Source organism: Juglans regia, chromosome 8 (genome assembly GCF_001411555.2).
Source record: "Juglans regia cultivar Chandler chromosome 8, Walnut 2.0, whole genome shotgun sequence".
Lineage (NCBI taxonomy): Eukaryota > Viridiplantae > Streptophyta > Magnoliopsida > Fagales > Juglandaceae > Juglans > Juglans regia.
The window spans coordinates 6,428,331-6,451,964 of NC_049908.1; the positions used below are offsets into that span (position 1 = coordinate 6,428,331).

The 23,634-nt window shown below is 37.3% G+C and overlaps 4 protein-coding genes across 6 annotated transcripts; all 4 read right to left on the reverse strand.

The window, feature by feature from the left end:
• LOC109008281 lies at window positions 1–4,850 on the reverse strand. The gene is made up of 7 exons (XM_018988305.2): window positions 4,280–4,850; window positions 4,035–4,177; window positions 3,151–3,422; window positions 2,738–2,892; window positions 1,637–1,899; window positions 993–1,055; window positions 1–420 (listed from the first exon to the last, which is right to left on the reverse strand). Exons 1-7 carry the CDS (start codon window positions 4,572–4,574, stop codon window positions 163–165), a joined length of 1,449 nt encoding a protein of 482 aa, XP_018843850.1. The 5' UTR covers window positions 4,575–4,850; the 3' UTR covers window positions 1–162.
• A 1,273-nt stretch (window positions 4,851–6,123) lies between these two features.
• LOC109008280 (GTPase HflX) lies at window positions 6,124–11,532 on the reverse strand. Its single transcript, XM_018988304.2, has 13 exons — window positions 11,077–11,532; window positions 10,588–10,730; window positions 9,826–9,942; window positions 9,050–9,164; window positions 8,703–8,840; window positions 8,347–8,442; window positions 8,141–8,254; window positions 7,724–7,792; window positions 7,514–7,584; window positions 7,348–7,441; window positions 7,083–7,211; window positions 6,856–6,945; window positions 6,124–6,397 (listed from the first exon to the last, which is right to left on the reverse strand). The coding sequence occupies exons 1-13, from the start codon at window positions 11,470–11,472 to the stop codon at window positions 6,305–6,307; spliced, it is 1,665 nt and encodes a 554-aa protein (XP_018843849.2). The 5' UTR covers window positions 11,473–11,532; the 3' UTR covers window positions 6,124–6,304.
• Window positions 11,533–12,372: 840 nt separating this feature from the next.
• Window positions 12,373–17,586, reverse strand: LOC109008283 (BEL1-like homeodomain protein 11). Of its 2 annotated transcripts, XM_035693020.1 has the most exons (7): window positions 17,309–17,586; window positions 16,357–16,585; window positions 13,689–14,569; window positions 13,212–13,591; window positions 13,071–13,131; window positions 12,806–12,970; window positions 12,373–12,678 (listed from the first exon to the last, which is right to left on the reverse strand). In XM_035693020.1, exons 2-6 carry the CDS (start codon window positions 16,412–16,414, stop codon window positions 12,815–12,817), a joined length of 1,536 nt encoding a protein of 511 aa, XP_035548913.1. In that variant the 5' UTR covers window positions 16,415–16,585; window positions 17,309–17,586; the 3' UTR covers window positions 12,373–12,678; window positions 12,806–12,814. The 2 variants fall into 2 exon arrangements, with proteins under 2 accessions (XP_035548913.1, XP_035548914.1); XM_035693021.1 differs by lacking the exons at window positions 16,357–16,585; window positions 17,309–17,586 and adding an exon at window positions 15,727–16,080.
• Window positions 17,587–18,578: 992 nt separating this feature from the next.
• On the reverse strand, window positions 18,579–22,747 carry LOC109008282 (BEL1-like homeodomain protein 7). Of its 2 annotated transcripts, XM_018988307.2 has the most exons (6): window positions 22,581–22,747; window positions 21,369–21,876; window positions 20,848–21,140; window positions 19,851–20,224; window positions 19,689–19,749; window positions 18,579–19,426 (listed from the first exon to the last, which is right to left on the reverse strand). In XM_018988307.2, the coding sequence occupies exons 2-6, from the start codon at window positions 21,835–21,837 to the stop codon at window positions 18,917–18,919; spliced, it is 1,707 nt and encodes a 568-aa protein (XP_018843852.2). In that variant the 5' UTR covers window positions 21,838–21,876; window positions 22,581–22,747; the 3' UTR covers window positions 18,579–18,916. The 2 variants fall into 2 exon arrangements, with proteins under 2 accessions (XP_018843852.2, XP_018843851.2); XM_018988306.2 differs by having other exon boundaries at window positions 20,848–21,876.
• Window positions 22,748–23,634: the final 887 nt, after the last annotated feature.

A 23,634-nucleotide genomic window follows, 5' to 3' on the forward strand; every position in this document is an offset into this window, starting at 1 on the left:
TTCAAAGAAGGAATTTAAGAGTGCATTGGAATGAGAATTTAAGTCATACATTCTCGCCATAAGATAAAACAAAGGAAATTTTAGGTTAAAAACAGCCACAATTTAACATCAGTCATGAAGAATGCAACTTTTCACTCGATCGATCCAAGTGCCATTGAAAGTCTAAGAATTGGTGTGGCTCTTTGCTTTCAGAAGAACTTCCTTCAAAACGACAGCAATTCTAAGGGACATGTGGTGTTCCAGAAACCTCTCCTTCACCCTCTCATATCCCTTCTTTCCCATCGTTAGTCTCCTTTCTACATGGGTGGCCAATTTGACAATGTTATTTGCAAGAGGTGTTATACCTTCTTTCCCAACAGGATGCAACAACCCTGTTGTTCCATTCACCACTATCTCCATGGTGCCTCCAGCTGCTGTGCCCTGAAAATAATGAATAACAAATACAATAATGTACATAAAAACAGGACCAAGAAATAAAAATATGCAAGCACACGATCCATTCTGTATGTGAGCAAAAAATAATTTGGAGAAGGCACTGTAGCTCAATGGTATTTTAGAGTAGAAAGAAAGTCTCTGATTAGCATACTGAATATGCAAATTTGAGAATGAGTACTGCAGGCTCTTGTGGAGAATGATTCCAATCTAGATAATGCGGTGTATATGGTGAAAAAGAAATGCTTGCAGTTTCGAAGACTGTACAAGGAAAATAGAGGAACACAAATCTTCATTGTTCAATATAACTCTACTACTAAATGGCTGTTCAATTACTTTCTCTAGCTAGGTGTATTAGTATATGATATATACTCCCACTAACAAAAGTTATCATACTTCTAAAAAATAGAATCTGATGAGGGGGGATCTGGATTTTGAGGGTTTTTCTCTAGAATTTAGAATGTTCTCTATTTTCAAGAACTTGATGCCAGTGCCCTTAGTCTAATTAACATATTCAAAAGGAAAAAAAAAGAAGTCATTCCATGTTCTGAAGGACCTACCAAAACAGGCAGCTGAAAGGCCATTGCTTCGATGGTTATTCTCCCAAAACACTCTCCCCGGGCCTACACATGAATTGAATAAGTTCAAACCCTTAAGAGTGAAGCCCAAAATGAATAAGAATGGCATGCAGATTCCGTGACAAACAAAATACAAACCAAAAGAACACTAGAAGTGAAATAAAAAGAATAATGGAAGGTAACTGGACAGGATAGGTACAGCTAATTAACATGACACAGCCGACCAAGGTTCTTTAGTTTCTTTTTAGGCTAGGAACAATGGACGAAGATAAAAAGTTGACTGCTTCTGGCCTCTTAACAAAGAAATCAAATAGCCAGATTCTGGCATGTTCACCTTCATTAGCATTTTTTTATCGTCTTATCATGTTTCACTTGACAAAGAAATGCTCTTCGTATCGAATTGGGAATTGGGTATTATACGGGGCAGGGGACGGCATTTAGGTCAAGGATAATTAGCACAGTCGTAAATTGTACTTATCAAGCTGGGGGAAGCAGTTAAAATGATTAAGTATAAAAAGCAAACGCCAACATTTTCATGCTAGTTACAAAGGTTAACGGTGGAAAATAAGTCATAGATTTTATTTTTAAAAAAAAGTAGAATTACATTTTATATTTGCAGAAAGTACCTGAGAGTTCTGAACAAGAACATCAACGGAAGCCAGATAAGGAGCTACTGTAAGGGTTTTGTTGACAAATTGAACATGATTCTGAATATTATTCTCTAGTACAAAGTTCCGCAGTTCTGTCTCATACTTCGTCAGAGCATTCATGTCACTTCCCACTATTACTGCATGCATTGCTGGCACCTGCAGTTTCTTCTCTTTAATTTTCTGTAGACTTTCATGAAAGGAACGAAGAAACAGATCCTGACCTTTCCCGCGCGAAACACCTGTTACATTGTGCATGTTTCTTAGAAAATAAATAAATTTTAAACCAAACAGTACTATCACATATGAATCTAACCTAGGGTAAACAACTTGCCTACATGATGCCACTAATGGAACGTGGAATGTGATATCCTAGAAAGCCAATACCAAATTTTCAAATTGATTCTAGCCTAGGAAGATGGGGAAATATGCCAATTTGGAATTTAGGTTCACTTCTTTGCAATAGAAGAATGTAAAGCACCCACCCATGGGTAGCCCAAGTGGTAAGGGCAAACTTGTGTGCATGAGCCCCATGTCACAGGTTTGATTCCCCCGGGATCAAATTGCAATTTAAGTGGGAGGCCATGGTGGTGGGTTGCTGTGCTAGTCTCCCCAGGGGTTTAGGTTCCATGGGTGAGTCCTAAGGGCTCTGCTGTGGGGTGGTTCCCCCATAAAAAAAAAATAAAAATAAATAAATGGAAGAATGTAAAGCACATGTAGGGACAGATAAAAAAAAATCACCACTTCAATTACAAACTGGAAAACCATGCACGATGAGGTTCATGTGCTGCTAAAAAATACACCTAAAGATGCAGTAAATATAAAACTCAGCTTAAATAGTGAGTCAGTTTAGTTGGTCACAACCCACCAACCCACAATTGCAACGCAAAATGTCAACTTACTAAGAGATGGAGTCAAACCCTACTTAAATACCATGAAATCATGCCATATAGTATTATTATTTCTTAAAACAAGAACTGGAATCTGTTGCAGTTTCAAACGAGTTAGTGTACAACACTACTTTTCACCAATCAGAGTAACCCAAGAGAGACGTTTTATCCCATCACAAGAAGAACATACTGTTAATGATGGCAAATATCAGATCTTCATTCCGCACTCCAAGAGATTCCCGGACATGCTCACGAAGAATTCTCTTGGCTACACTATCTTCAGCAACTTCTGTTAGTTCCTTGCTATTTCCAAGGTGTACGACATACGTTTCAGGCATTTTAATCCTGTAAAGCATAGTGGGAACATATCCAAGATAAGGTCACCCGTCACCAGCCAAAAGCATTGAAGTATATCAATTGTACATTACATACAATGCCAATGAAAACCTATCATAACAGTGTAATTACTTCTATAGTTCTTCCCCACAAATATTGTAGAAGTTAAACTTAAAGAAACTGAAGGCAGACAAAAGATTCGGTGCACAAAAGATTAAAACTCTATTTTGACATTGGAAAATATCCTAATTGAAGTTAGTTACATACCCTAAACGCTCTCGAGTCCTGTTCTTCCAGTATTCTGCAGTTGTATGTGAATCAATCATGGCACCTGCAACAAAAGGGAGGTGCTTAACATACTCCACTTTGAAATAATGTCCTCTCATTTCATGAATCCACCACAAAACCTTTGGAAGAACATGAGGAACTTTTTCCTTGAGAACGGCATCCAGCCATTTCCCAGCAACAGCAGTATTTAAAATGACCAAATCAGCTTTAAGAGCTGTATCAATAGCTTTTTGGCCTCTTGCAGCTAAGACCTAACAATATCAGAGTATTCACAATTAGATGGCTGATATTTCAGATGGCACGACAAATGCCAATTTCTTTGTCTCGACCCTCAAGTTAGAAGAAATGAAGTAAGCCAACAGATATGCAAGACATGGAAAAATTAAATAATCCACAGTAAGCTATATCGCATTAAACTGATTCACAATGGCCCTTATTAACAAGTTTTCCATAATAATAAATCTGATTTTATTATGAATGAAAGAGCAAAGCTGTTTTTTTTTTTTTTTTTGTATAACTAAATGAAAGAGCAAAGCTAATGCTAGATTAATTACACCACTTGTATATCACATTCAACACCACTGATTGCGAGCAAAATCCAGTCTTTAGTCCTGTCAGTCTAGCAAACTAACTAATGCAACATGACCCACAGAGCCTCTATGCTTTGAAATTTTGATATTAGAACGTTGAAATTCACTGCCAAGGAACGGCACGTTGCATATTTTTTGGACGAAGTTAGAAGGATAGACATCAAGTAAACGTTACCGTCTTAAATAAACCAAAGTTCCCATTTCGCCATATATTTAGGAAATCGAAAAAGGGAAGGATATTAAGTAAACTGAATGTTTTTAGATAAACCCGACCTGCACCCCTCGGTCCAACATCTTGTGCTCCAAACTGTAAACAACATCGTCTGGTTCCGCTGGTTTCTGGTTAGTAATCCAAACCACTTCCGAACCCACACCCCTCAACAGAAATGCAAGCTCCATTAATAACAAAGGCCCGCCTGCAAAGAATTTGTAAATACAGAAGCATATTCAAGCTTATTGCTTTCTACAAATTTTATCTTTCCCGCGAATCAAAAGAAAAGCCGTAATGTAAAGAGTACCAGAAAGAGAGAGTTCGTGGGAAACCAAGAGCACGAGCTTGGACTTCATGAAATCAAGTGGATTTGGTGTTGCACTGCCGACTTGAGCTGCTGAGTAAATCGCCGAGCTTGCATCTTTTTCTTCTCCAAAACTGTCGGTAATACTGCCAGTACCACTACTGGCACTTGTGGTGCAGGAATCGAAAGCGGTTCTCATGAAGAACACCATTACGGTGGAAAGCGAAAATAGCGCCAGAATCATCAGCCCCCACCGCTTCTTCTGAATGGACACCGCCCGCGGGCTCTGCTTCCCCATTCTTGTGCTTCTAAATCCGACGATTATGCTACAAAAAACGTCGAATTCTAGGGTTTCCTAATACGATCGGTGTGACCAGTCGAGTATACATGGATCTCCAAAATCTTGATACCTTTACGGATTACGAAATGTGAATGGTCAGCAGACTAGGCAACAACAGACTGGTGCAGGAAGCGAATCCATTTCCATTGCCACTGCAAAAGATTGAGCGATGAGTTTCTTGGGCTTCGAAGAAATACCAAATGGATCTGGTCCACTTTATAATAATAAAAGAATAACAATTTAATACACTTTCAATTATATATATATTAATAAATTACACCATCAAATATGATTATTGAGATAAATGGAAATGGAACATCTTAATAACCTTAAGGAAAATGACAGGATCCCGATAATGGGTCGTGAGATGGATCCCGACATTTTTTTTTCGTGATTTTTTTTTTTCTAAGCAAGGAAGGTACTTCATTAATAGTATAATAACCTGAAATACAATAATAAGTTCTTAGGAAATTATACAAATAAGGAAGGAGGATCCTTTCTATTATGAAAACTTAAAAGACATTGAGGAATTGAAATGAGGGATATGCTTCTATATAGATAGTTGGAAGCAGTCTATTGCACAATGTTATGTACACATCGATTTTGATATCGATGTATTTTTTTCATTTTCTAATCTTTAAAATTGTTTAGAAGGTGTTTGATTTCCCTAATAATGGATTGCATTTTCCAATCTATAGGTTGCTTGGCATTGTTTGTGGCTTGAACAACCTGTTTTGAGTCTTCTTGAATAAAAATTTTCCTTGGATCTTTATCATGTGCTTCTTGAATTTCTAACAGGGATGTTGCAACTTTACCTACATTTGGATTTGTTATGTGCAAAAAAATTGTGTTTATAAAAATTGGGATTCCTGTTTCAGATTTGTAAATTGCTGCTACAACACTACTATAACTTTTAACTGCAACATCAAAAGACAGCAAGAAGAAACCTTCTGGAAGCCGTTCATGTAGAGTGGTAGAGAGATTATCTCTTCTTCATGCTTTTTTTTTTTTTTCTTTTTTTTTTTGTGATTAAAGAAGTATCCTCAATTTTTATAATGTAGAGTGTAAAAGTAAATAATGACCGATACATAAAATTATTTATTTTATAACGATGTTGTAAATTTTGTTTTAAACGTTTAAAATAATTAAAAATATACATAAAAAAATACGTGTTCGAGAGAATTTCTCGGTGGCTGTAGTGCCACCCACACCCATAATCTTATGTAAAGATACAAATTTCCAAAATATAATAATTTTAGATACAATTTAACGGATTTGGTTAAAAAAAAGGGTGATAATTTAGGCTTGGAAGACATACTTATTATTATTATTATTTTCTTTAATTTAAGTTGAACATCATCAACGTGATCATCTCTTTTTCTGAGTAAACAGAGTAGGTGAGAAACAATGTTGGGATTGGCCTGCATGGCGTGATTATGAATCGTAATTCATGCATATTATATGATCATTATACTCTTTTTCTCAGGGAAAAAAAAGAGGAAAAAAGTTTAAAAAAACCACAGAAGTATGATTGTATAATACAAGAACGGCTGTACAGACTCAGACTCTCTCTCTCTCTCTCTCTCTCTCTCAACGAAGTCTCACTTGCCAGAAGTATTTATAGAAGAGACATCAATGATTAGGAAACATAAAAGAAGTCACAAGAAATAGATGGTGATTCAAGGAGGCTATGAAATACAGAGTTGCCTCATTGGTGTGAGCAGCCTTGCAAATCGAAGGGGAACATGCGCCTTCACCAATGTCCCATTTTCTTTATACTCCTACAAATTTTGAAGGCCATACAAAAAAAAAAAAAAAAAGAAAGAGAAAATAACACAATAAGATACCAGATAGGAATTTTGTCAGTAGTAATGAAAGCTACTCAATCCATCCTCAAAGCAAAACCATCATCTCAGGTGCTAATTATTCATATCGCCCATTTTGCCTCAGGCTATAAAGCTCACTCAAGTGAGCAGATAGCTAAACTTGCTTTACAAATTCGACCAAGATCCCCCCCAGTTTATCTTTCTTCTCCTTTATTTGAAGCTAATACAGACCGATGAAAAAACCAGTGATTATATTCCAGAGTATTTTAAACCATTGATCTCTCTCTCTCTCTCTCTCTCAGGAGAAGACTCAATACAATAATTAGCAACACATTTACAGGAGTGGGAACAGGAACAGATAAAGGGTGAATTAAAAGAAAAATAAATGAATTCAAGATACTGCTAATACTTACAGTTCTCTCTACCATTCCAACTTGATGTATGGTACTCAGGAGCTCTCCCTTGTCAAATGGAATTAAAGCTTCCACCCATACCATAGAATCCTATCATGCATAATATTTATTTAATTTGATTAGTATATCCTTTTAAGCACAATGCAGACTCCGCTCTGAGTACCAACTGTCAGAAAAAGGAAAACTAACTATTTCCAAGGACAATAGAAATACTGATATAAAACTACCTTCAACTTTTCCTGAACCGCATCGCAGAATTCATGTAAGCCTTCACCATTGAAAGCAGATATGCAAACAACATCTTCTCTCTTCTCTGCTTCTGACTTTATTTTTTGAGGATCACTGACCTTATCAACCTGCCATAAGCAGCCACGGAAGTCAGGTTACCATCAATATCATCTTTTGAGCTTATGCAAGCAAGGGAGAGACAGAATTCAATTGTTTGACTATACTTATTTGCAATTGTATCAGCAAAAAAATACCCCTCTTCACCTTATTCCAAACCATCAAATTTGGAATTGATGACACATCTAGTTCTGACAGAACCTTCTCCACAGCTTCTATCTGTTGCTCTGCTAGAGGATGGCTGAAGTTCATAGCAATACATTATAAGACTGATTTTTTTCAAACAATATATAACAGGCTTACCATATTCTACCTTATGTCCACCACATGCACCAAAAGCGATGACTCTGATATCTCCTCCAATGTAGCTCTGAAGGCAGCAACCTGAAACCCGTCGGTGTTAGACATAAAAGAAAAGACTTCTTGGGCTTCAGTCCAAAATTGGACTAAATTGGTCGAAACCCCTTCTTTAGTAAATAATTATGACATTAGTCATCAATAGATTGAGGAGGATGGATCTCACCAGTGTAGTAGGTAACTTTTGGATGAAACCAACCGTGTCTGTGAGAAGAAACTCCTTCCCATTCTTCATCTGGATAGAAAGAAAGTGAGCAAAACCTTAGCATTTTCAAATAAGTCTGTATAGTGATTGAGCGATGAAAGTCAAGATATCCAGATTCATTGGCACCTTAACAGAAACCGGTATGATTAAATAAAGTACAGTCTTAATTGGAACTCCTTTTTTTTTTAATCGGTAAATTGTAAGTCCTAAAAAATACTGTTCCTTGACGACTTTTTAACAAAATGAAACCTGTTTACTACCGCATGGAAAGTGACATTATCTATAATGATTGCTTTCCAACAACATAATTGCATAGAAAATAGTTTTTAACTAATAAGAATGTTGTGAAGAGAGTCTTCACAGAATATATTGACCAACCTGAACCCTTCTTGTAGTTGGATCAAGGGTAGCAAATAATCGATCCTCAGCAAGAACATTGGCTCCAGTCAATCGATTTAGAAGTGTACTCTTTCCAGCATTTGTGTAACCAACCTAAAATTTCATCCATGTCTACTGATATTCACAACTAAAAAAACAAGCATCCTTACAGCTTTGAAAACCATGAAATCCAGGAATTTACTCACCAACGATACTACTGGGACAGGAACAGATATACGCCGGTTTCGATACTGCTTCCGATGTTTTCTAACTGATTCAAGCTCTTTTTTGAGGGCACCAATCTAGAATTTTGAATGTGTTAGCAGCCAAATTCAATCTCTAAAGATCAGAAAAATCATACAATAAACTTTTGGTAGAAAAGGGCATGGCCACCACAAAGTCCAAAATATGAGACCTTTTTTTTTCCCTAAAAGCGATTAAAACCTCAATGGTCTACAAGTGTTTGAGAAAGGATTAATGTCAAGACATGTCTGGATCATTTCTTCCAGTTATAAGGACGCATTGATTATTTGTCAAAAACATGTCAGGAAAGGTTGCTTACTTGAGTACGTAAGATACGCTTATCCACTTCAATTTGTTTCTCACCCATCCCCTTCACCTTGCCTCCCGCTTGACGCTCAAGGTGAGTCCACATTTTTGTTAGTCGAGGTAACTGGTATTCCATTTGTGCCAATGCAACCTAGAAAGAACTGATTAATGTTAGAGCATACCATAAGGAGTATCTTCCTTCTGCTATTTATTAGTAGGTGACAAGGTGTTCGATAGGTAATAAGAACTCAAAGTATAATAGAAGCGTTAAAAAGAATTTGGCATCTCCTCTCCTTTGGAGAGATATACTTCAAAAGAGTGATAAATTAATCATTCAAAGAGTGATATACCAAAATTTACCTGTAAAGATGCTTCATGTGTTGCTGCCCGCTGGTTAAAGATATCCAGGATGAGGGCAGTGCGGTCACAAACTCTAACATCTCCACCAAAAGCCTTTTCCAAATTACGCAATTGCCTAAAAAGTGTAACATTAAAATGAAAAGCATATTTTAAAATCCAAAATGTGTGTAATAAGGATTTATGCAGCTGCAAGGAAAATTAGAACACGCCACATCAACAACATGGACAAAATGATCCCTGTATCAGATGATGCCATCTAAATAAAGACAAGATTAAAATATAAGTATCACTCATATGTGGTACACGCATTAGGGTCACACTCCATGGAATTTGATACCACAAACGATCTTGCCTGGTAGCAAAGGCTCTTAAATTCCACCAAAATTCATTACATATTCATGTAATCTGAGCATCAGCTTTTGTTCCATTCAAAACTGAAAGAAAATGTACCGTACTTGTATGTAATTACATTGTAAAACAGGACAAGGCCAAAGCAGCAGAAATCTCGAATTTACTGAAAATCAAAGCTGAAATACAGAAAACCAGCTTATAGTTGAAACTTACAGAGTTCCATTGACAGGAGTTCCTATAGCATGAAAAGCTGGGAGTAGTAGAACCAAAATAAAAACAAATAACTAATTGGCGAAAACAAGTTCGGGCAACCTAGTAAGTAGGAAGAGCCAGTATTGACAAGATAAAATACCTCAGTTCAGAAGAACAAATTTAAATAGGAAGCATAGCTATAGACACAATAACCATAAAGTCAGGAATCTAACCCAGCTGAAAGCTCGTCATCAAATATCACAGTCTCAACACCAAGGGCATGAATTGCACTCTTAATCTCTGCAACCTTGCCAGATCCAATATAAGTTCTTGGGTTCGGGGAAGCTAGTCTGCAGCACGTAGCAGAGTAATTAATTGAAGCAAGGATGCCAAACAGGTCAATACTTCCTTAGAAAGAATAACATACCATGTACATAGGTTGTTGATGCATCATGCTTTCAAAGGCATATAACACTACAACAACAGTCTAACTACATGCTAAAAGAACATAGAAAGAAAATCCCACGCTTAAAATGTGTTATATATGTTGAGGCCAGAGCAATTGTGTTCTGTGCTTTTATAAATGCACAAATGACACCGAAGTGAGTGACTAGCATTGGAGAAATGTATATGATGTCGTCTAGAGCATAGAAGTTGCATTCTAGGTTAGAAGAAGTGACTGAAGAACTCCACTATCTAATCTCAGCTAATAGTACAACTTTTGATATTTTCTTTATTCAATATGTGAACTCCATTGTTCCCTAACAGGATCCATAAGAGCTACAAACAGAAGGCAATTTTTTCGTGTTTTTTGTAGTTATGCATTTGCTTAGCAGGTTTAGCAGATGCATAACTAAATTAGCTGGATTCAAATCTTCATCAATGCATGATGATTATATAAGAATGGCCCTTATACATCTCACTTTAATCTCGCGTGCAAAAGAACGTTAACTGAACTGCCGCATTTCAGATGAGAAGTATCCAGAAAGACTCACTTTTGATAAGTGGAATCGACAACCAGAAGTCCAGCAGTGTCAGCCAGCTGAGCCAGCTCCTTCAGTGATTCATCTATATCAAAAGAATTCTCTGTATCGCCTTTTCGTTCAACACCAACAAGGTACGCTTTTTCTTCAAAAACCTGTAAAGATGATTAGTTGATTAATAAAATTACTTCTTTTTCCTTTCTTTATTTTGTTTCTAAATTTTCCTCTTCAGAATATTCCACCTTAGCAAATTAAACATTGCTACGGTATACCCTAGCACTAGCAGGAGCTGAATATTTTTGTTGGTCAGCCAAAAGGGCTTCTATTTTTTTCCATCCAATCTAGCCAAGAAATGAAGTCCGCACAAGCAAGTAAATTCCAGAAAATAACTTATTGAAATAATAATTTTCCATATAATAGCAAGCAAGAAAGAAAAATCTGTCGAATCCTGAAAGCCAAAGCGATACGGAAACGTAAAAAATACAATTAAAAGAAACAGACCTCTCTGCCGTTCCGTAGCTTAAACCTCTTCTCAAAGCTGTCGTCTTCGTCGTGCTCTTTCTTCTTTTGGAATTTAGTGAACGGACTTTGGGGTTTGGTGTCAGCGACTCCATTGAGAGATCCATGGACCTCTTCATGTTCCACCTTCTCCGCCTCTTCGGTACCAATCAATGGGTTTAAAGCTACGCTTTCATGAGGAACGACTCCGAACCCTTCCTGGAGAGCTCCGGTGACGAGTCTTGAGGAACTATTTTTACAGTTCGAATTTTTTCTGAGAGTGAGAGGGAAAAGTGGCTGATTTGAGATTGGTGTGGTTGGATTCCATGAAAGCTTGGGCTCGTGGTCTAGAAGAGGCGAGAGCCGAAAGATACAACAACCGAAACTTGCTGCGCTCATGGCTTTTTATCTTTTTTTTTGGCATTCCATTTAAGCTGCTTCTCCGGTGCTGGTTTTAAGTTGCTTTTCGGTAACGGTAACGGTAACGCCCGAGATCAGCTGGTCCTTTTAACTTCCACGTGACATGTTTTTTTCATAGTAATTAGATATTTATTTAGTATATGCAATAATTTTACGAAAATATTTTATTCTGAGTTAAGTTTTTATTGAGTCAATACCGATATTGTTACTGCCAATTCAGCTTATAACATACATTTTATAATTATATAAATATTTTTAAGTTTAGGGAGTCTGAGTATAAAAAATTTATATAAATATACCAATTCTTTTATAATTACACTGGTAAAATTATTTTGGGCTTATCAGATTTTTTCTGAAAATTGATCAATTTAAGAGAAACGAAAAGAGTATGGCTCGACAAACCAATTGCATCATTTTATGTTTGAATGAATAAAATAACATAAAAAAATTTAAGTTCTAATCTCGTTTGTTTTCAAAAATGATATGAGATAAATTGAGATAAAAATTGATACTTAAATTCAGTTCGGATTCAGATTCGGATTCGGGTTTGGGTTCATTTGTGAGGTAGAAATCCTTGTAAAAAAGAGTGCGAGATTAAGGAGACGTTTGTATTCACAGCTCATCTCATCTCAGCTCATCTCAACTCATCTCACTACTATTTATTACTATTCAGCAACTTCAACTCATAAATCTTATTACTATTCACAATTCATCTCAACTCATTTCAAATCATCTTCGAATTCATAGAGAAAAGCTTCCCATAGAGAATCCATAGAAAAGCTGTAAAGTCAAACCGCCGATTCAACTTTGCTTTCTCAGTACTAGAACAGAACGGAGTGTCAAAAATATATGCAATCTGAGAGATGGGGAGAGCCAAAAAGCCTTTATAATTTTGCAGGTTTTTTTTTAATCATAATTACTGCACTAACTCAAGTTTGGCAGAAAAATCTACAACATTTGCCAGTTTGACAAACAGATTTCACCACCCAACAATTTGGGTTAGTGACATGAGAAGGACAGAACCAGAACATATTCCAATGCTAATTAAAACTAACATGCTGACAATGACACAGTTTTGACAATGGTTTTAGCAGCCAACTTGCTCAACTGCAACAGGCTGCTTTAGAGACTAACTCCTCTCAGTGTTGTTGAAGTAGAAGAAATTCTGAGCCTGGTTGGTTCAACCTACATCCGAAAATCATTAATCTATAAATGCCAAAAAAATAATAATAATAATAAAAGAAAAGAACCTACTTAAGTGCTAAAGTTACAGAAGTTTGCACTAATTTCTACCCTGATCTGGTTTTCCTACCATCTCAGTTCAATCCTCTGCATGATCTGTGAAATCTTCCCTCGTCATGGAATTGCCAGCTAATGGGTTCAAGTCTTCTGCAGAGTCCCCAAACTCTTCTTTGTACATTTCTTCAATCATGGGTTTCCACAACCGAACTCGAGCATTTATGAACCAATTTGAGACCTGAAACAGCCATGAAAATGAGAGCATTAACATCAAAATTAGACCAACTTCACAACAGAGAGATGCACAGAGGCACAGACAATATGGGAGAGAAAAATACTTGGCTCTTAGTCAGGCCTGTTTGTGATGCCAGCATTAGCTTTTCAGTGTCATTTGGATACCTGAAAGAACCATCAAGTATCATAGCCTCATAAAATATGAAATCATTGTGAAGGTAGTAAAAAAAAAATGATGCACTTACGGGTGGAGAAAGTGTTCAAAAAGCCAAGAGCGCAGGATTGTCACAGAAGTCTCAGGCAACCCTCTGATGGGTCTCCATGCTTGCCTTTGGTTTTGGATCATTCCTAGCTGTTGAAGGGACATTCGAGTATGTCTAGTTTCCGAATCAAACAAGTTAAGTTGTGATAACCCCGTGCTAATTCTGGGAAAAGCCTGCAAGAATTTTCTCTTTGTGATGTTAATTTGGGAGACTATGGCATCTCTCAAGCTGCAGAAATGCTTAGACATGGCTTGGAGAGCTAGTGCAGTGTATTTCTTGGCAGCACCTACACCTGCTATCAACTCAAATGATGATACAACTTCTTCCAGTTGACTATAGTACTCATCGAATCTGCCATCAACCTGCAAATTGAGAGAGAGGTATTCTGACAAGTTTCTTTTGAAAAATCTGAAACAATCTAGTTCATAAAATCAAGAATTCAACACTGCATAGACCCACCTCCTCCAAAAGGGAGATAAGCTTTGCAATTTTAACTTGAAGCTCTTGCTTCTCAGCTGATAAGAGTCCATTACTGTACAATTCTGCTTTTAGTTCAGAAGAAAGTCCAAGAGCTCCTAATCTACCTCCACGAGACAACTTCGAAATATATTTTCCATTGCTAATGTCAATTGCTTTTCCACTGACATCAACAATTTCATTCAGAAGGGACTGAGCTGGTCTTAAATATATTGAGTTCCGAATAACAGCAGCAAAAGATTCTGTTCCATATGAAGTTGGACAAGTTCGATTTAGTGAGCTTGAAGAAGAAGCAAATGCACTGCCCAAGAAAGAATACCCGTTGCTTACATGTTCCATTCCTGGATTACAGGCTTCACGTGATTCTTCTCCAGACATTAAGTAACTGGGGCTTAGGAGATCCGAACTTAAGGACCTCTGCCTGTATTGCACAGAAGGAACAAGCACGTGAGAGCCCAGAGAAAGTGACAGCCTCTGGGCTTGGTGATTGGTCTCATTTGCTGCTCCAAGAAGATCCATGAAATGTCGGGTGTGGTTGATCTCAGATTCCTCCCCAACAGTAGAAGCTTGAACAAGATCTATTGATCTAGACATTCTTTCCCCAAGAGATTGGATGCTGGGAAATACACCAAAGGACTGAGGGAGTGTGTGATCGCGGCCTCTTAATGAAGACCCATATGCATCAAAGGGCTGGTTTTGGAAATGGTTTTGATCGGTAATGGAGTCTGAGAGAGTGAATGAGTGCACGCTACTTAGAGCTGGATTTGGAGGCGAGTCTTGTGAAGTCATGTTAAACTCAACTGGAAGCATAAAAGCTATAAAAGATTTGCTATGAAGTACTGCAGCAAGTTCGCTCTGCCAAGCTTTACAAAGAAGAACTGTCACTAAAAGACTAAGAATCCAATATTGCTCATCAAATAGGAACAGAAAAAATCAACCCAAATTATTGAAAATGAAGTTCCAAAGCTAAAGATGAATCACAATTCCACATTAATGGCTGGGAAAGCAATAGATACTGTAAAGAAAACGATCTCTTGCTTGTCGTCTTCATGGGTTGCATTAAGTTAGCAGTACGAGGGGGGTTCAGATGGATCATTAAGGAGAGGCCAACAGAGGGTATGACTGACAGCACTGAAGTGGAAAATATGTACTAAGTTGCATTCAAAGCAACTGAAACCAAAAACCAGAAAGAGATTCTGAAATATTAGGCGCAAGTACTAGCTTTATTGACACTATAATTTTCGACTTAGAGAGAACTTTTTGAGAAACAAATTCCATGGATAAGTGATCAGAAAGAAAACCGGCTCGATGCAAATGAGTCTCAGAATTTAAACTAGAAGCTGGAATGCTAACATAGCCGAACCATTAAAGAATCCACTGGAAAATCATATTAACAAAGTATAGAAACCAGAAACAAAAGAGTCTCAAAGTCAAAAGCATTAAAAATGAGGCAACCGTACAGGACAGAACTAGCTGAAAACCAGACAAACCAATATCTTAACAAGTTCTTGCCAACTAACATGACCAGGACCTGATTGGTAGCTAGAGTTGAAGAACGAAGAAAGTTCAAGTGAAAATATCCACTGAAAGATGGAATGAACCAAAGTTGTTTATTTGAAAGAGACTAAGGCAAGTTTAATTTGTCAAACTTTAATTGAAAAATGACAATTTAACCTACTTAAGATCAAACTTTCTAACTTCATCAGATTTCATAGATAGTTAGAGACTATGAAGAAACCAACTGTTGCATGACATAGATCAGGCAAGTAAAGAAGTGCCACTTTAATAGAGCAGAGTATAATATCTTTTTATCCTCACAAAACGTAGTTTATATTTCTATATTAATGGCATAATTTAGAAACAATAATGAAGCGAATTAATATCACTTTTTGAAGTCGCATATAAAATAACTGGTGAATTATAAATATGTTTACTGTTTTATTCATTCAAATACCATATGTAAGCCAAAACAAGCAGGAAATAACCAGTAGTACTATACAAGTGGTAAGAGCAAGCATACCTGTGGCTGTGTTAATAACAAGTCAAAGAAGAAAGACGATTCTCTCTCTCTCTCTCTCTCTCTCTCTCGCCTGCTAGCTCGCGACAGGTCTAAATCTGAGCGGCAGAAAACCTAGAGAAATAGACTTCTGCTAGTTCTTTAGAGGAACAAAGCTAATTGGCCAAGTAAATATGGCAGAAAATGACAGTAAAAGATGGTCCCCCGACCTCCCTGACTATAAAACAAACAAGCAAAGGTGTCGATCCTTCAACTTTACTGCCAACAGCTACATTTCTTTGGGAGACTCGAAAGTAAAATTTAGCTCAAAACAGTGTAAAATTCTCTCTCCCTCTCTTCGTCCCAGGGGAGCTCCCTCAATATGTTAAAATTGTTTCTGTTCACTCTGTAAAAGGAGGATAAAAAGTGAGTCATCTTTTGCACACTCCCAGTTCTAATATTGTCAGCTCATGGCTCTGTAAAAACATATGGGAATACCTAACTTTTTCCTGTTAGGTTTTTGTAGTCATGCATAGAGATGTTGAAAGGACACTGAAATATCACCATCTTTCAAGAATATAACTCTAAAATTATAATCAATACATAAATTCTCCACAGAGAGAGAGAGAGAGAGAGAGAACGAGAGACACAGACAGAGATGAGTGTCGTTGGGTTTGGAATGGTGTGCTGATGAAACTGATTCTGAATGCATGTTGGTGTGGTGCCTTTGGATACTTTAGTAATCATTGCTATCTTTGTTCCTTTGGCTTCCTGCACTTGTCACTCTCTACTTCCGTAACTTTGTTTGCTTCATTGGGACCCGAGATGCCCGGACACAGCTTAAAGTGTCTGCTTGATCTGAACCTACCCAGTATTTTGCAAGCTGCAATTTCATACAGACTTGTCCCCGTGAATATTACCTTGGAATTGTCAATCACTTTCCATTTCAAACATCAAAGCCATTTGGGATGGATGAACAGATATGTTCTTTCTTACAAACACCTATAAATGTACGAACGAATGCTAGCTTTCTTTGATTATTCATGCATTAAAAGCTTATTAAAAGTAATCAAACGCTTTGGTCAGTCTCCCATTAATTAAATGACAACGAAAAAAGTCATTCTATGAAATTCTTGCACCTGCATGTGCCAAAAAGAATCATCCTGACAACCACACAGGTTTCCAACAAAAACCGAGAAGATAGAGACTAATGCCAGCAAAACTCTTCCATCATCATCCACTTTGCTGGTGTGTTCTCCTACTAATTATAAACTCATTTGTTCTAAGGGCTCGATACCCAATTTTAAGTATTAACCCCTTGCTTTTAGCAGACAAATACCTTCTACAAGTATAGTATCTGGGTTTGGATTTTACGATCAAAAAGTATAGTGGTTGGTTTTTTTATAGTTTCTTCTGGGTTTGAATTTTATGATGACATGAAATTCCGGGTGTCCAGTTGTAATCACGGTATTCCTCTATCATAAGTGAGGACTATCAATAAAATTAGATTAGTCCCCTTCTCTAAAAAAAAAGATAAGTATAGTATTTGGGGCTACAAAAATCAAAACCAAGCAAATTTTTTACTGTCATGATGATATGCACCCACCTTCACTGTTATCTAAGTCATTCTTGGTCCAAGTAGAGGAACATGAACAATTCAACAACCTCTCCTTTTCAACGCTGATCCAGTTGTCTATCAAAAGCATTGAACAGCAATAGCTTGGCTAGTTACCCAGCTTTGAATTTCGATCAAAATTTACCAGCGTTTGGGACCATCAACTGTGTAGCAGCACCAGAATTTAGATCCCCAGGGGACCATCTTAGAATGCACGAGGAAATTCCACATAAATGAACACTTTTTCTTAACACAAAAGCATTTCTGAAACTGGGGGAATATTAACAGAGGTAAATAATGCAACTTAGACCTGTACACCAATCTGAGGATACCAAATCAGGAACCTGAGGATATTGGACCACTGGGGAAACCATAGGGTTGGATCATTACCCAGCTGGCCAGCTGGAAACTGTAAAATTGTCTTGAATAGTGAATGCGGAATTGCTTCTTTATCCTAACTTCTTCTTTATTATAAAAGTAACTTTATAATTTGACGTATTACATTAAATCACATAAATTTATAAGTTTATTTTTGTGTAATCATTTTGTAGTTAAAATATTTTCCATATTAAATATAAGTAAACAGACAGCATGTTACCATAAAAGTAATATGCTGGTCTTTAAGAGTTTTTATTTATTTATTTATAAATTTGGGCTCTCTTTTTATAGTAAAGAAGACAATTCGACATACTAAATCAAACAACATCAGTTCATTGTGAGATTATAACTCTTTTTTATATATTTTTTTCGAAAACTTAAACAGTTATCTGCCATAAATGTCCTTTGGTGGAATAAAGATCTAATTTTATTAGCTAAAATTATCAAACAAAATCTTAGAATTACTTTTTTATTTTCAGAAATTTCTTTTGGCTATAAATTCGTCTATTAAATGAACATTTAATAATCTCATTGGAATGAGATGAGGATCTTCAGCTGATTCAGTTGAATGGCAACTTTTACACTGTTGTGAATATCGAAGCATCCATACTGGTTTACAACAATGTGCTCCAGAGCTGGCTATGGTGACTATATATTATATAGACATGCTTTGACCCTTCGTCAAAACCCAGACAGTAGGCTCTAACTCGGACGGGTTGAATGGTTTGAAGTAGAACTGCCGGGTTTGACCATGTTGCTTGCATATATAGAGATCAAATCCATAAACCAAACTAATACAAATGAAAATCCAATAAAATTGGTCAATTATTATATTATAACATCTGTTTCAGAGAAATGATACATCAATATCACAATTGGGAGTGCTTTTACAAGATTCCTTATTCAAGTACCAAATGGACAGAAATATATACGCATGATCTTATCTTTACAAAATATGCCTACAACTCCCAAGTCTTTTTGTTATATTGTAAGTGAGTATCGTATATCATACCCATATCTACATGTATATTTGAAATTCTAGTGGTTTCTGTATCTTCAGACATTAATAAGCAAGTAGGATGAACAGTGCCGAAGCAAGCGCTTGCTTAGACTACAAAATCATGTAACATATGGGAATTGTCAAACTTGTGATGTTGCTTTCCCGAATCCTGGCACTGAAAATCTACTGAATCAGGCTCTGCAGAAGTTGTTATTGTTTTATTAATACCTCTTAAATTGGTGACACCGGACATGGGAACTCCCATCATTTTCACAATGCCGCAATTCTAGTGCAAGTGAAACCTGGCTGCCATCTACAAAAGTACCCAACTCCGACATATCATAGGTGGTAGCAGCAGCCACAAGACTCCCATCACTACCTTGGTGGTGTGGGATATTAATCTCATCTGAATTATAAAGGCTATGGTCATCCACAACACTACTGCCAAATCCTATTCCAGTGGTTTTCCCATTTATTTCTACGTTAACAAACTTTGATTCATGGGCTTGTCCATGGTGAACACCATCAGCAGTTGTGGATATCACACTGATGTCTTGCAACTCTTCCCCCCTATCCTCAAAAGCCCCGGAATTATTATCCCTTGGTGCTTTCGAGGCATTTTCTGGTGAAGATTGCGAGTTCAACTCTGATTCGCCAAACTCTTCTTTGTACATCTCCTCAACCATGGGCTTCCAAAGACGGACCCGTGCATTAATAAACCAGTTTGCAACCTGATTGGTACACAAAATTAAAGAAGATGCCACATGAGCAGAAAAAGGGTCTGCATGGATTTCTACGACATTGTTTTGAGCAAAACTAAGGCATCCATTGATGAGGATGATTTATGTGTAGAAGATTTCCCAATTCAAATAATCAAAAAGTCCTAACATGAACAGTGCATGAGAAGCAACAATCAGATGGACAATGTACTGGCACTTTTAAATTCCAGTACCAACAATGCATATTAAGAAACCATTTTTAGAATCATCTTACTTGATTTCGGGTCAAGCCCGTTTCCTTTGCGAGCATAATTTTTTCAGAGTCCTTGGGGTAACTGGTGAAATAAGGTGATAATTAGTAAATTAAAACTTCTGAATATAATAGCAAGTACAGGATAGAAATAGAATTAAGGAAACCAAGTGTTCAGGGACATACGGATGAAGGAAGTGCTCAAAGAGCCAAGCACGGAGAATTGAAACGGAGCTCTCAGGAAGCCCCCTTTGAGGCCTCCAAGCATGTCGCATCACACCAAACTGCTGAAGAGCCCTTTGTTGCCTCAGATGCTGATCTACATAGCGGAGACGAGGTATCCCTCCTTGACCACACAAGGAAGTATCTTGCTCCCCAAGGCTTCTCTGGGTAGCTTGAATCTGACCCATGATTGCATCACGCAAACAGCGGAAGTGTCGAGAAATTGTCTGGAGTGCAAGAGCTGTGTATGGTTCAGCTGCCCCACACCCCGCTACCATGTCGACAGACGACACTAAAAATTGCACCTGATTGTAATATTGTTTGTATCTTCGATCAACCTACAACAGGAGCACAACTATATGTGATTGTACCTTTGTAAGTAAAAAAGTAAATGAATAATTAAATAATAACATGGGACAGAGAATAAGAGAGAAAGAGGGAGAATCCATATACAGAGAAAGAACATGGATATGAACCCAAAACGAGGAAGAAACATAGAAAAGAAGAAAAAAAAAGTAGGATAAGCCATTCCCATTAACAACTAATTGAACTTAAAATCCTCCTACCCTTCATAACCCACTTCCACACCCCAGCACAAGTCTCTTAAGTGCCAGACAGAGCTTGAAGCACCAGACCTCCACTTCAGAATCTTTTTCAATAAACTCTCATTTTTTATCTTGAACTTGCGGAGACTCCTACTAAAAACCTGGATTCAGCACTGCAAACTGATAAGAACATTCGCTCACCCAACCCAGCCCTATCCCTATTTTACTAGTACAAACTACTACCTGTGATTGTATCACATACAGCGGAATTCTCAGGAAATAGTTGTGAGTATATAGTGTGCAGGAAGAATATAGAATAGTCGAAAGGATCTGGTCAAGAAATTCAAACTATACATGTAATTTAAAAGAAAGGAAAAATGATAGAACTAGCAATAATATGGAGGCAGTAGGAGTACCTCATCCAGCATGGATAAAAGTTTTGTCTTCCTATTCTGCAAATCCTGTTGTTCTGCAGGTGATAGCTCACAAAAGGAGTTGGGAGTTGACTCGCCAGGGTCTGAAGATATCTTTGCAGACCAAGAACTTGATCTCCCATCTTTCTCTTTAGAGCCATCCAAACCAATACCCAGGATGCTTTGATGTCTGTTCAATCCATGTTGCTTTAAAGCCTTCTTGACATTGACCACTTCATCAAGCAATTGTTGTGCTGGCTTGAGATACTTTGAGTTTAACATTGTGTTAGCAAAACCTGATGGTTCATATAGATATTGATCAGAGAGCATCTCTTTGTGGCTCATAGAGGAATGAGGATTGCACAATGTCTCTGTTCTGGTATTATTCTGGTTGGCTCCAGAAAAATCAGATAGCAAACATTCTGCAGTTCTCAACTCACCATACTGGTGATTTTCATCAGCTTTACTAGATATTGTCCCCTTCATCAAGTTTTGGAGACTGGTAGTCGAGAAAGAAGACCCACCTGGGTTTGGATACTGGTTACCAAATGAAGCTACAGGTATTGCAGATGGCATTTGTGTACCAAGGCTAAGAGATAATAATCCCTGACACTGAATATTTTGTTCACCAGCTGAAACTCCCAGCTGTGTCCTTGGAATCATCTGGGAATCCCCAGTAGCAGACTCTATGAGGGGATCACCTGGTAGAGAATTTAACTGTCCGTCAATAGGTTGCATACTTGCTCTGTCACCTGAAGGTGGAACGAGCGTCATCTCATTTCTGCCACCCACAGATTCATCACGGTTGAGAGGGGATAGAGAACCACCAGACAAGATATCTGAGTAGGATGCAGAAGAAGCTTGGTTCAGATACATCATTATGTTGCCAGGATGGAAAGGCGGTTCAGAATATGAAGCAAATTTCGTGTCCCCTGGATATGGAGTCTGCAAGACATCTCTTTGATTACTTAGACTTTGGAAATAGGTAGCCATGTTTTGCTTCCTCCGACTCAGGCAACTTCAGTTGAGTATCTAGAGATGAAAGCAAAAACGTTACCACTGCTCTTCACAATTAAATGATAATTGCTATACCCCTTCAGAGTCTTGGGAAAATTTTCAAAATTGAAAATCCCAACTGTCCTATACTCGATCAAAATAACTGCACAGCCCACATTTCCTTTTGTTTTCATATAAGTACAAATACATTTTACATTTCAAAAGGCATAAACACCATGGTATCTTCATATGTCGGTTTTTCTCAGGAAAAATAAAAACAAGCCAACAGTGAAGAAGAAATCATAGATTACAGAGAAACACAGATCCCCAAACCAAAAATGTTGAATGACACAGCCAAAGACACCAAGCATAAGACAAGTAAGAAAACCTTTTTTTAAAATTTAAAACAAACAAGCAGTCTAGGCGCTTAAAAGTTGTGACTTCAAAAGGAACTTCGAATCATTAATCACAAGAAAACATGCAACTTGTAAAAGCCCAAAAACGAAAACTTTTAAGCCGAAAGAACAAAAACTATACTAAGTACTAAGAGGCACAGTTCTGACAATCAGCCCCAACACTTTCATGACTTCTTCTTGTTCAACTTTAATGATCATCATCATCATCAACATAATTATGTAGTTCATGCATTGGATTTTACCACAAATAACAACGATGATCGTCGAAAAACAGAGAAAAGGTAACTAACAGAAGCATTGAGAAAAAGAAAAGGAAACAATTACCAGAAAGGCATAGGAATGATGACCCTTTAGTGGGTAGCGGAAAAACTTGGGCCTTTGAAACCAAAACTATGAGACCAAGCGACAATCTTTCTTCCCCCAAGCAGAGACAAATGCCAATCCCAAGAGATATATTCCGAAGAAAAGACCGCCCTCCCTATCATTGGAAGTACAAAGGCACCAACTCAATAAAATGCATATCATATTATATTAAACTATATATAATTGTTGCCGCCACCAACTACATTATTTTAATGGCAAATTGGGGTTTAAAAAACTGTTCTTATATCTGTGTCAAATCATTCTGAGTTTTGATTCTCACGTGTGACAAGACACTGGGACGGCAAAAACACGCTAGAAAGTTCTAAGGACTGCGGTGGTTGTTTGCTTGGGAGGGTTCAAACCCTAACCACCAGTTGGTGGACCTACAACCCTCCCTTAAACATGTTTTTAACGCATAGGACTCTCTCTCTCTCTCTCTCTCTCTCTCTGTTCTATTTATTTATTACTAACAACCAGCTGTAAGCATCAAAGGTTGTTTCTCTCAATTCTATGGGTTTTCATAAGGAGAACTTGTACAAAGGAAGAACACTGTCTGTTTATAATGTCATTAATACTACATGTTTTTGTAATGTTTCTTTGGGCTGATGGATTTATAAGTGAGAATATGTACAAGTCTTTTATAAAAATGTGGGTTAATCCATTGATAACAAATGAGTTTTTCAAACTATTCATACGAAACTTGCTTATTTGAGAGTTTATATGTAATTTCTTAGGAAACTACTTCTTGAAATACAAACCAGTCAGACCCTAACTTCTTGGTTTGTCAATTCCTTAATTATTTTTTTTCTGATAACCATGTCTACCAAAAACTTTACTGACTGTTGTCTAAATCCCTCGATCGTGAAGGTTGCAGTTTAGCCTAAGTATGTGCCGCCTGTTATCTATACGCACACAGCAGGTGACAGTAACAGTTTACTCAACAAGTTTAGGTCAGATTTCTCATACACTAAAAATTTTTAATTAAAAGAAATGCGTAGGACTTACATTAGGCTAA